The following is a 13,969-nucleotide window of genomic DNA, read 5'->3' as shown; positions in this document are numbered from 1 at the left end:
CTTAACTCTCCCTTGCTCGGGGGAAAAAACACGTCTGTTCACTTCATACGTCGCGGTCAGAATGAAGCTGAGAGCCTGCGTGTAAGGCAAACGCAACATCCTTATTGGCTACTTGCGAAATGGAGCTATCTGATTGCTCTATTCGAATTTTCTTAAAATTCCCACTCATAATTCACGTCATTGCTTAGTAGGAATTTTAAGAAAATTGGAATAAATCAATCAATAGCTGCATTTTGCAAGCGGCCAGTCATGGCGTTGTATTTGTTTTACACGCAGACTCTATATCAGCTTCATTCTGACCACGACGTAATTTACCCGCTGAGCAACCGACAATTAAGATGTGGTATCCAACCCAAGTGGGATCGTCCAATTGGATTAATCGTCATAAATTTTTGCTCTGGAGACGACACCCGCTATGTGCCGAAATGCATCAGGAGTTTTGTATTTTCTGTACATTTGACTTATTCGGTGATGATTTCTACGAAATTCAAGACGGATTACTTTTTTACATGTGTTGAAAAAATTTTACACGAATAGCGATGAACATTCTTAATGTCATGTACATGAACATTCTTAATGTCATGTACATGAACATTCTTAATGTCATGTACATGAACATTCTTAATGTCATGTACATGAACATTCTTAATGTCATGTACATGATCATTAGATGTCACTGACTCCGTGATGTGATAGTCTTTAACTATGTACGTGTGTATAATGTTGTGGTGGCAAAGTGCCGTGTTCGGAGATGAAATCCGATTTCTTATTAACCCTGATAGATACCGATTTGAAGAATGTAGACGAAGTGGAATTCGAACACTCTGTCAGACCAAACACGACCCAGGCTCTGTCCAGCGTCTCCTAGAGACAGAAGGCCTCTGCACTGTTTGCCATAAACGTCATCCAGACTACCTAGCAAGTTTGGCACATTTGGAAACACAGCATCCTATTTCGTTTCTTCTTATTTTGGCGTAGAATCTTCCTGATTGGCTCACAAATACCGCGTAGTGATTGGATATGGGGCAGAGAAATCACCAATTCTGAGCCCGATAATTTCTTTTCCTCACAACGATGATACTTGCACGAGCAGGGAAATTTTTCCCTGAATATTCTGAGAGAAAATGGACTACTTACTGACGTCACAAGCAGCGTGCGGAGGCCTTCTATCTCTAGGAGGAGGTGCTCTGTCCCTTCCGGGGTGTAAGCCTTGTACCCGTTTGGGTTGGAATTCGAACACTGGCATTTATAGCCGATTACGTCAGTACTAATAACGTGCATAGCGATAGTATGCCGGATCGCGGATGACAGCTTGTTGCACTATTATATGAAGGCATAGTGTGCTAAGAGCTGTTTCCAAAAAGATAATGCACTCCTTTGCACAGCAAAAATTGTCACTGACTATGTAAGGTCTCCAGGCACAGTTTGTCACGAACAATTTCCCAGACCCTCCACACTGTACAAACTGGAATTTTTTGGGGATACCATCGGACGTCCAATAAAATTTATTTCTTGCCGAAACGTGAGGTTGGACTGATGATGTCCAATACTTCACCATCACATTCAAACCCTTATCCAACCAACCCCACACAAGATAGGTCTTTATCAAACGGTCCCCTTATTTACTAATCAAATGACGATCACGCGCTCAGAACATGATGTTGTATCCAAATTTTGAATTTCATAGAATTTCCCTCTACGCTTCTTTAACCTCTTTCCATGTAAGTGAGAGATATCTCGGCCTAGGGTAGGTGGAAGATGACATTAGACTTCTCTCTCCTTTCTTTCTTTTACCGGGACGCTTCATTGGCAAATTTATTAACGGGAGAATTGATTTTTATCCTTTTACCTCAGCATTCTTCTTCTTCTCTCTCTCACTACAGTTTGAAAAGCAAAAAAATTACTAGTATATTTCTCCCCCCCCCCCCCACACAATCCCTAATCTCCTAAATATAAACAAAGATATCAGTTTTTGAGATGCAGTACATCGCTGATACTTCAGCTATACATCTCGCGTCTAAATGTCACCGAAAGCCTATGCATGAAAGGGATTTTTTTCAGTGAAGTTACTCTTCATATATATATATATATATATATATATATTTGGGAAGAATGGAAGAAGGGCTTGTATGTGATCATACCCGCACAGAAGAGAATCAGCGAGAACATACACAGTATGAAGTGAAATCATACCTAAAGCCGTGAGATCCAATGTGGAGAGACATCGCTTCAGAGAACTATCACCAGGATCGACTTCGATCCTCTTTCTTCTTACGAGAGCTTTGAAGAAGCGTTGAATCTTGGACATTGTGGGTTTTCTGGTTCAAATACATAAAAGATTATTATTCATCTCATGAAGGGGAACAACGAAGATTATAACAAAATAAACGAATTTGATGGGAAGCGGTTATTACGGGAGAAATGAATGATCCGCCCACTTTTACGTAATACGTTTTACGACGTCGTTGAAAAGAAACGATGCTGAGCAACAACTCATTACCAACTTATTGTTTTGATAAATTTACGACCATTTCTATACTAATCGGATGGTGTATGTAGATTACGCAGGCACGCGTTCATCAGTAATATTTAGACCTGCAGTTCTGCCCTATAAATTCAAGAACGACGACGCATAAACACGCGACATGAATTGCGGCTGAACATTAACGTTTATTCCCCTTTTTTTTAATCTCGGATCATGTGCAATATTCCAAGACGTTGGAATATGCTAAAACAAGAAGAGCGGTCCTATTTTGAGGAGGCTCATAATTTTTTCCTAAGGATATCATGTCATAATAATAGCTCGAATGCCTCCATTTATAACTACCCGACGTCTCCAAAACGTGGAAAAAAAGTCTCGGTCTCAGATAAAAAAGACGCGCCAATACTTTAGAAGATATCTCACGCGCAATTTCCGATAACGAGTACGCTACAGACTCATGCTATCACAGAAGGTTTTATATAATAATAGCTTTGATCATATATGAGCCTCTCATATCTGTTTATAAGCTACGTGAGATGAGAGATAAATCGACAAAAAATGATGAAATCGTCTTCTTATGAAACAAAAAGAGATAAAACGCGGTCTTAAAGAAAAGTCAAAGAATAACTCCATATAAACGTGGTCAAAATAATATTTAACAGTATCTGAAGGTGTATCGCATCTGAAACAGGTTTCAAGGGTTGGAATTTTATTTTTTCATTGATGAATGGATAAAACATGATGAATGATCAAATTCAGAACATGCCTTGTACGCGTGATCATCATCAAAATCTTTAATTTTCTAATCCACAGCAATACCAGGCTACGTATGATGATATCAGCCTGGACTGAATAAGGACTGCATTTGAGCTGGTGCTAAAGTTGCATCCGCATCGGGCAGTGAAACGAGAATTGAATATATTGGCTGTGTAGAAAAAGTTAATTTTGTCTTGAAGGAACATGGCCATGCTATTAGTGGCTGTTGGCTGCATGTATGTATGTTATTTACTCGCATTTACAAAAATCGCAATAACTTGTACGCACATACTTACATTCAGTAATGGCGTGACGGGCAAACATGGTAATTGGAACGTGAGATACACAATACCTATTGCACTCAATCACCGTTGCCAAACAATACTATAATCGCAGAGCCCGTCCATCGTTTCTCCTAAGAAACTATCTCACGGTCAAAACCAGCTATAATAATCTCTTTAATCACTACGCGCCTCCGTCAATAAGCGGTGGTATCCAGCCCACCGATTCCCGTAGACAATAATGTCAATAAACCTCGCTTATAACGTGAAAGAAAATGCAGCTATTTTAAATATAACAACACATTTTTGTGTGTTTTTTTCCCAGAGAAATTCTTTGTGTTTGAACTTAACAGGTTGTTCTTTCGTTGATAAACGAGGAGATGGGAAATTGTTTAGTTTCCACATTCTTTGTTCATAAAAGAATTTGTAGACTTCCTAAGAGCATAGAGGTAGAATAAAGCTAAACGCTGTAGATCCCTATTTGCGTGGTTCTTTTCTTCTCTTTTAACAAGAGAGATTTCATGAATTCACTTCATCGCAAACGTGCTCAACTTTTTGAAGAGTGCGGGACATTTCAATGGTTTCGAAACATGTCGCTGGTGGTTGTGATCTATTCATGCCATTTACGGTCACTTAGTGGGCCGCTTGATGATTTGGTACTCGGTCGCGGGTCACAATCAAATAAAATGTTCCATGATTTTCAATTTCTAATTAATTCTTATAAAGCAATATGAGAAATTTTAATCCGAAAAACCAGTGCCATCTTTGTACACATGAGAGCTATCTTATTGGAATTTAATATCATTTCAACCAAAGACACGTTGGCATCCATAGTGGAAAACATATTATGGGTAATCACTGTTTAACCAAAAAATGAGAAACTTGTGGGAATGATAAATTCATTAAATTCTTCCAAAATTAGATTTCAGCTCGTGGGTCACACCAGGTGACTACGGGGTCCACATTTGGCCTGCGAAGCCATGGGTTGATCAATATGCTTTACAGTAGGGGTGCAACAACATTTTCAGTCAGCGAGCCAGATATGTGGTACAGTCGATTCCCGTTTTAACGAATCCGTTATAGTGATAATCTCGTTTTAACGAAAACTTTCATAACCTTCCAGATAAGTTTACATAGGAACAATGTAAAAACCTGGAATTCCTTTATACCGAAATTTCGTTATAACGAAGTGATTTCTCCGGTATCTTGGAGTTCGTTATAACGGGATTTGACTGTATTTCTGCCGCTAGTGGGAAATAAATTTGTATGCATAGGGATGATCATACGACCCGTATTTTTGGAACATCCCCGTAATTTTGTCCGTGAGAAGTACAGGGCTCAAGTAGGTTGATACCTGCCACTGCTAACCACTGGCCTTGCGCTTTGTTGATTGTCATGGCAAAAGCTAAACCAATCGGGAACTGTAATCGCTTGAAAGTGAATGGCATTTCTTCGGTGATAATTGGGATACGTGGAATGAAGACATTTTTCTTTGTCACATCCAGTTAGAATCGTTGCTTCAATGATGCAATAGTGCAATTTCTTCACGCAGAGTCTGGTGCCATTGCAGAGTCTCGGTGTTTCCAAATTTCTTAAAAGCATTATAGGTGCTCCGACTTTGAGGGTCAAATTGTGTGGTGGCACACCCGGAATATCCAAAAGAGTTCAGAATTTCTGCAGGATACACAACTAAATATCTGTGCCGTGTCTGTGACAGTGTCAACCGATTTGTAAGATGTGGATAATTTTTAGGATTTTTTCGTTGATCTTGTTCACACTGTCATTTTTCGGTGCCAGAATCGCTCTCAGAAAGCCACTCATGGTTTTGGTCATTTTGTTGAATGTTTTGGAATACTTTGTCTGCAAGTTCTTGAACTGAGTTTAACAACTGGCAAAATCCATTTGGGAACGTAATCGGTCCAGTGCTTGGGTCTACTGGTTGGTCAACTGATGTGAAAATGATAGCAGTGCTGAGTCATTTTGCAGTTGAACTCGCATGTTGGTGGATAATGATAATTTTTTAACTTCGTGCCAGAGTGTTGATGATTCGAGGCAAGCATTGAGTTCATCAGTTGCCCATTTCGGGCATTTGCCCAGCTCTGACGAACTTTTAAAGTAGCCTACGGTTCAATCCCGGACCTGTTTGGTATATATGCAAAATCTGGCGACGATCGGTCTAAAACTGTAGATTTGTATAAAGAGCATACATACATACATACTTTCACATTTATATATAAGATTTATTGAAAATATGGTGATAAAAATTCAACGAGGCTTCGTTGAATTTTTATCCTTTACTGAGAGAAATCAAGAATTAAGATTATTTCTGGCTTATAAGATTATTTGACTTATAAAACTATAGTATGATAATTATGACTCTATATAATTGCACTGGCAAATAATTTCTGTTTTTTTCCTAACGTGAGTGAAATACATTTTTTAAGCCGGTATTACACTGTAAAAGTTTGATAAAATCCCTTTTATAAAACTTGAAAAATCTAACCAATAAGGTTATTGGTTACATTCTAGAAAATGCAATCGGTGACTTTATTGGCTGCATTTTTCGTTTTATAAAAGGACTTTTACCAAACTTTTATAGTGTAATACCGGCCTTAGACTAATTTTGGGGCACAATTTTGAATGCACAAAATCTTCATCAGTTCAGTTTTTTCTGTATGCATGATGATCATTTTTGGAAACACGTATACACTATGAAAAAGGTCAAACACATCTTGAAAGGGGATATAATTGGCATATTCTTAATAACAAATTATAATATATTTATTACGATAGTTATTTTATCATATGCATACATCGTTATATATGTGAAAAAAATGGCAAACATTTTTTTTTTTTCCCTCATACACATGCATATAATATTAATAGATTGTACATGTATATTTTTCCGGATAATTTCTCACAAGTCCTTGAAATAAGCAAAGGAGGATGGTAACGTTTCACAGACGTTACTAATTTATTCACAGAACAGCAATTTTTACATGTATTTACAAGCAAAGATACACGCTAACCAGATCAGAGTTCTCTTCTCGAACGTAATCCGACAACTCTCGCTCTCCCTTTTGTGATCGCCGCATTTTTTATAGGTGCGGTCGAAACTTCGAGAAAAAGAATATTCCACAGAATTCCATTTTACAGTTTCCAAGTTGTCGGCGCCACCGTATGGAGGTCAGCGAAGACCTTCTCGATCTTTCCACACGATTCGAGTGTTTATCTTTACACTTCCAGTTTGGCAACAGGAGATTACTGTCTCGAGGAGTTCTCTAAATTGTGTGCTTTTTTTCTCTGTGCTACCGATATTTTTTGTTACCATATCCACGAAAAGAAATTTATACTAATTTTTCCCATACTTTGTAAAAATAACTCATTTCTTTCCTCTTATGTATCGTGTTGTCTTCTTTCTGCAAAAATTAACATGGTCCCACTTGCCTTGGTAGAAAAGTATATATATATATATATGCTTCCTAATTTCTACCAGAACATCTTTCACGGACCGCCCTTGCTGGACAGCATTTGGCCCGCGGGAAGGAAGTTGTGCACCTTTGCTTTATAGAAATACAGATCATAGAGTGGCATCGAATAGCTATTTTATGCCTACTTACAGTACGTATTATATAGAATCTGTGTATAATTCTTACGATATCTAAATTATATTATTCAAATCGAGTTATTATATAAGTATCGTAATTAAAAATTCCACCTTGATTTTAATTGTACGTTGTACCATGAACGACATTATAACCGAGTTTGACCGTATCAAACTCAAAAAAGAAATCTTATAATATAGTTGTTTTGTTATTTGGTAATTTCAAATGTATGCTTCATTGTGTACGTATTCGATACATATTTCAAATAATATCGGAGCTTACCTATCGGAATTGGCAAAGAGCGAAGACTTCACCCCCGGGTACCATACGAACGATGCAATTCCACTGGCACAAAAGAGGGAAGCGTTATCGGGACGGCAATAAAAACTGATTTGCGTCGAAGATAAGTTTCCATCTGACACAAAGACAACGCAGTTGATAACATTATATACATATTAAAAAAAAACGTATAAAAAGAATGTCGAATGTCTCTTCAAACAAAGAACTGCTGCATAACTAGAAATAATACGTCGAGTAACTCCCCGAAAAAGAAGAAATAAAATGGCGTTTGAAATGGCAACGAATTTTCAGTATCGATAGTTTCGGAGCTATTTAAGTTCCAGATAAAACCGATAATGAAAACTGTATAATGCGACTAGACTAAGTATGTACACGTTAATGAGTGATTTATGTATGAAAAGAACGAACTAAATCTGAAATATGTGAACTTTCCCATTTTTTTTAGGAATTATGAGCGTATCAATAATTGATGGTATTATAGTATTTCTCCGAAACTTTAAAAAAAAATTCTTCTAATGCATTTTCGAGCGATAAAAGTTTTAAAAATGGACGTATTTTTTCCCCTCCCCCGAACGTTTATAAATAATATCTAAATCCACGGGGGAAAAAAAAACGCAAATGTTAACGCATTTTTCTGATGACGACGATGATGTGTTTGTTATCTCCAGTTCTTAACGGAATCTGGCATCGCAGAGAGAAAAACTTGATAAATACGATGCTGCAAATGCAAAAATGAGGTTTTTTTTTTCCTCATAATGACTGGCTTCTTATCGAGCCATTAATTAAAGTGATATTTACGATTCTCGTAACCTCTTTTCGAAATTTCAATCATTACACACTGTCCTGCTTGCTAATGAATTCCATTTCTTATAATAACAGGGAAATGCGTGATCCAAATCACGTAGCCTTGCATGCTCAAAATATAAACGCACACTCATCACTAAATAAATCGCCCGTACCTATGTGTCACTAAATCTGCATACGATCACTTTCTAAAGAAAAAAAAAACCACGATAATACTGTATATCTAATTTAGTCTGTAGTAATAAGTTAAGATACATTATTTCAATAATTAATCATTCCGTGTTTAATTATTGGTGAATAAAAATTTGCATATATGGATTATACGATGGCATTTTTTGTCATAAGTAGAGAAATTCGCATCTGCAGATTATACGCGGGAAAATACGGTAGTCAAAAGTACTGAATATACAGGGTGCAAAGCTAACAGCACGCACCGCAAATTACTGGCGAACCGTTGATCTTAAAGGCATACTTTCAATTGGAAAAAGTATCCAAATAACGTGCCAAACTCAGATACGTGATTCATGTTGCAAGCAGTTGTATAGTTATTAAAATAAAATAAAAAACAACTTTTTTAATATGGACACCCTGAGTTCAAAAACCAAATGAGATCTATTTGAAAAATTATTTTGCAAAATAAGTGATGACTTTCTCTCCTTCACTCTTAATCTTTTGAAGGGAAGTGCAAAGAAAAAAACCCTGGTTTTGCACATCTTTATATTTCTCGATTTCTCTCAGGGTTGATAGCGTTGTTAACAGCTTCAAAAACGCCAAGTTTGTAAGTTGTTTGAACACAAAGTCGTTTGGTGTACGTTCGGTGAATTTGGTAGAATTCAGAAGTGACGTAATCAGTTTTTAAAGCATTATAACTCCGGAACTATTGGTTAAATCAAAACACTGAAAAAAGTTTTAAATATTGGTTTTTTACGAGAAATCGCGTGTGCTGCGCTAAACGGGACCCCACGTAGACATATCACTCGTTCAGCTGCCCGGTCACGAGAGCCATTCGGCTCACAAGTCTGTTTGACACCGCAATAGCAGACTCACTCTTACATGGACAATCAGATCTAACTCAGTTGATAGCTCACATATACTGGCGTTTCTGCCACCAGATAGCGATTTATTGAAGATTATGCCACTCTTAGCTTTCCATGGGCTCAATCACACGTAGAGGAAATTGAATTTTCTTTCCCAAATTCATCTTCGCATCGGCTACTTGTTAAACCTTCGTATGAATAGCGGGGAGTGGCATCATCTTTAGCTAAATGACCACTTGATGACGAAAATGCCAGTATATGTGAGCTATTATCTGAGTAAAGTCTGATTTTCTTTCTTTCTTTCTAATCGAACACGACCCAGCCGGTATCGGCTTTAGCCAATTTTAGTCATTGCTTCCGTCAAGGGAAGGGACCGTGTTGGAGAAAACTTTATCAAACGCAATTAAATTTACGTGCATAAATTTCATATATACAAAATATTATAGCGCAAAAAATGTTGAAAAAAACCATTAATAAAAACAATAATAAAAAAAAACAGACTGTTCATGTAGGATCCCGTTTAGCGCATATAAGCTCTAAAGAAAGAAGTTCGTTGGTTCTGTAGCGTAGTAGTCGAACGCGCTCGCTCGACTTGCGACAGGACGTGGGTTCGATTTCACGTAGAGACAATAGAATTTTCTTTTTTGGATTTATCATCTCGTCAGCCATGATAAGGTTTTTAATGCACCGGACGTCTCATGTGGCCAATTAAAAATTACGAACCATAATCATTTTTGTTAATTTAAACGTGGGAAAACTTAATTAAAAAAAATCGATTACATTGCACAATCCCTTTTTATATGTTTAATTTCCGTTCGGAATCGAGGTAAAATGACTACACGTACACGCCAACGTGGAATTCATCATTCAAATACAGTACCGGCCACGAATTACGAAAATTGCTCGGCGACGAAAAGCTTTTCCCCCTTCTTAGGTGATTAATGGATATTTGATGGTTAAAAAGAGAGACGGAAGGGGAAGCGGAAATCGATGAATCGATGTAAGCAGGAGCGAAGAAAAAGAAAAAAAAATATAGCAATCGATGTGTGGAGATAATGAAAGATAAATAGTTTGGCAAGAAACAAGAACTATATATAGTATTATCGGACTTCGTAGTGGAGGTGGAGGACTATACATACAGCAGAAGAGCAAATGATGAATAAGCTGCATGTGTGGTCTACGTGTGTGAGTTGTTTGTAATGATTTCATGATTTGTTATGAGCGAAAAATGTTACTATCTCTATGGCTGTTATCGCGTACGACATCAGTAAGGAAATTCAATTTCGTTGATCACATTTTCACCATTGGGATTATACTCTATGATAACATTAAGTAAAGAGAATAGTCTCCGAAGTAAATATTTTTATGCAAAGGGATGGTTGTGTACGGCTTCACGGGAGACTGTATATAATTCGTAAATCTATGATATTAGAAAGAATAAATCAGATTTTACAGGTGACCAAATTGTTTGTGTTTTTGCAGCCAGGGGCGTGTTTACAGAAGGGGGCGAGAGTGCTGGAAAAGACAATATATCCATGGCTGCGAATTTGGGGAATGAGCACTCAAGAAAATTGGTGGAATTGGAGAAAAGATGCAAAGTGTCTGAACAGCCCATACGCGGTAAAACGGTAAAACCCTTTCTGCTCAGAGAGCGAGGAACTAGGTCATTGAGTGACCAAACAAGTTACCTAGTGAGTTTGAAAACATGTGAGTGACCATAACAGTGTGCAAGCACGTGGGTGATCAAAACAGTGTCCGGGCATGGGACTGATCAAAAAGAGTGACCTAGGAAATGAGAGACCAGGTCAGTGAATGACCAAAAGAGTGACCTAAAGAATATGAAGCGTGTGAGTGACCGAGAAAATGTGCAAGCACGTGCGTGACTAAAAGAGTGACCCAGAGAGCAAAGGACCAGGTGAGGAACCAGAAGAGTTAATTAAAACATAGGTTTCCAACTGGTGTTCCGCGGAACCCTGGGGCTCCGTGACAGTTTCTTTGACATTCCGCTGACGGAACCCTTAAAAATTCTGGAATCCGGAGAGTTTCGAAGAAGAAATCTTTCTCGTTGCTGATACTCGCAAGTTCAGATTTCTTTGTTTTGAATTTTAAGATAGTGTCGTTTAAAAGAGATCAGCCCACTAAATAACTTGAAGAAACAGTAACATCACATTTTTTTCAGATCGAATTTTCGAACCAGAAGCTTCAGAAGTCCATGAATGTCATTTTCCGTTCAATCAGGAAATAATGAGTTGTCAAAACGATGGTCTTTTTGGAAATTTTTTATCCACAAGAAGTGAATATCCTGGAATTGAGGAATTCACGTATATTTTACGGGACACCTAGGACCATCTTAATACATGAGTCCTCCCACCTTGGCACGGGACCCTCATTTGCACAGGAGCTTCCACGCACGATAAGACCTGGCACAATCATTTACGACAATAAATATGTGTATTAAGAGCCTAAGCCTCTTTCCTTTTACCTTGGAGCTATGATGCTGTCGGGATGGCAGTAGGGACATACTTTTTTTGGATAAATATTCAAAATTTTTTTCAGTTCAAGTAGAACAGCCTCATTAACATCAAGATTTCCGTGAGAAAGTTTTTCATTGGAAACCCTAACCTCTCTCTAGATCAACGTTTCCCAACATTTCTATGATCAGGAGCCCTATAGTGAAACTCAATGCATCACGGACCCTCAATAGTTATGGTAAATTCTCAGCGGACCCCTGCAGTTAAGGTCAATTTGGAGCAACCCCCACCCGTAAAATCCGAAACGTACTTTTTTGTGCAATTTGTATATCGTAAAAAAGTTTATGTAATAAATCACATTTTCACGGCACTAAATGTGTCATTCAAGTACAAATACAAATACAACGCCACAACAGACAAAATGCCCAACGAGGTGGCTGAGATGGTAACGAATGGCAATGGTAGCGAATTAAATAAAAATGATACCAAAGTAAAGTACTCACGAACCTTTACGGATCCGCGGACCACAGGTTGGGAAACATTGCTCTAGTGAGTTTACAAGAATGTGAGTGACGAAAAGAATGACCTGGTGAGTGAGAGAGGGAGAGAGACGTGAACAGTGACCTAGAACGTGTGAAAGCATCTGAATGACTAAAAGAGTGACTAGACACACGCATATTTACGTTGTGGAAGAGCGAAGGGGGATTGAACGGGCTATAGTTCAGGGCGGCTAATTCTGAGGAATGAGTAGTCGAGACTAGATTGGTTGAAGGGCGGCAAAATTTGTGCAGCCCACTGGTGACATAATCATAAATCTGTGCCTGGACCAAATGACTTTTCTTTCCGAGTTCAACTCGGCATAATATCCAGAAAATATCTGTATCCTTGATAAGCGATTCTGTTTTGATGAAAAATTATCTTTGTTTATTGTGGTGTAGTGACGCCATCTGTTGTTAACATATGCAAGGAACTTGGCCGAAGATGCATCCTCATGTACGACTTTAAGAGTTCCCGGTAACCCTCTCGCATATTGAGTAAATGAATAATATTCGTATATTGGAACTCTATGCCATCTGTCATCTATGAAAGAATTATAAAATAATAATAACTATTAGCCCGCTTAGATGTGCCGCACGAAAGAGACAATATGATATAATATTAATAAATTGGTTATGAGAGTCATAATTATTAGTTAAACTCGATTTTGTGACGGAACGAAAATGGTTGTTGTTTGTATATTCTATAATAACTTAAGAAAACCCGCTGAAAGAATAATATATAAATTATATTGTGCATCTAATAGATAATGAATAAAAGATATAATAAATTTCTTAGTATCTCTTATGACAAAGCGCATTTTACTGCTCTTGAATCGTCAGAGTAATGATGAAAGAGGTTTGAAGAATTATAACTACCCATTCGAGCCCCCCCGGTATCACTTATTATAATTTTCAGAATCTGTTCTTAGCCTTTTCTGCAATTGTGATCAAAGATGATCTAAACCCGAAGCGAATTTATTATGGTCTGGACCCCCTTTCACTCTGCGGGTTTTTACTCTGATTATTTCATAACACACAAACAACGACAATTCCCGGACAAACGCAGTATTTAACTAATATTTTTGCTTGCAAAATGCCTATCAATATCATACCTAATTCTTTTTTTCATGCATTACATTCAGAGGTCAGCAATTTTAATCGAAGAATTTTAACAGTTGTTTTCAAATTAATAGGTGGCAGAAGTGGTTCCCAGGTGATTGATGTTTCTGACATGTAATACTGAACCGTATATTTATTTTCATAGGTTATAATCAAAGCTCTTGATTCGCGAATATGCCTTCCAATAAGCTCCGGAGCTCCAACCTCGTGCCTACGCATTGACTTTGAGGCCGTCTCAAAAGCATCATGGGCATCCCGGACAAGGGATTGTTCAAGTGCCCCTATCTGGTTGAAATTCACGGCCTACCAATTTGCCTCTTGAAAATCGTACTGCCGGATCTAAAATAATCATAGAACACTTCTATGTGCCCTAGGCAAGCGGGTGTGGGGTACATGCGTTAAAAATTTAACTGTACACGTATGGCATGCGTGTTATAAGCGTGTTATATAGGGATACAGTTGAATCCCTTTATAACGAACTCCAAGACACCGGAGGAAACCACTTCGTAATAACGATATTTCGTTACAAAGGAATTCCAGATTTTTATATTGTTCCTATGTAAACTTATTTGGGG

The 13,969-nt window shown here is 37.8% G+C and overlaps 1 protein-coding gene across 2 annotated transcripts in view; it reads right to left on the bottom strand.

Annotated features, from left to right (window-relative positions):
• LOC149078282 (cationic amino acid transporter 3-like) overlaps positions 1 to 13,969 on the bottom strand; it is a 50,450-nt gene that overhangs the window by 23,676 nt on the left and 12,805 nt on the right. The window contains exons 1-2 of one of the 2 annotated variants that reach the window (XM_089241919.1): positions 7,407 to 7,532; positions 2,194 to 2,318 (exon numbers count right to left, since the gene is read on the bottom strand). In XM_089241919.1, the coding sequence (XP_089098045.1) occupies positions 2,194 to 2,308 (115 nt within the window). In that variant the 5' untranslated portion in view covers positions 2,309 to 2,318; positions 7,407 to 7,532. Of the gene's footprint in view, positions 1 to 2,193; positions 2,319 to 7,406; positions 7,533 to 13,969 lie in introns of those variants that run through there. The other variant, XM_089241918.1, reaches the window with a different exon arrangement.

Source organism: Pholcus phalangioides, unplaced genomic scaffold (assembly GCF_987345545.1).
Source record: "Pholcus phalangioides strain wild (caught in Gottingen) unplaced genomic scaffold, Ppha-v1.0 ptg000014l_1, whole genome shotgun sequence".
NCBI classification, from domain to species: domain Eukaryota; kingdom Metazoa; phylum Arthropoda; class Arachnida; order Araneae; family Pholcidae; genus Pholcus; species Pholcus phalangioides.
This window is presented reverse-complemented; position numbering and strand designations above follow the sequence as displayed.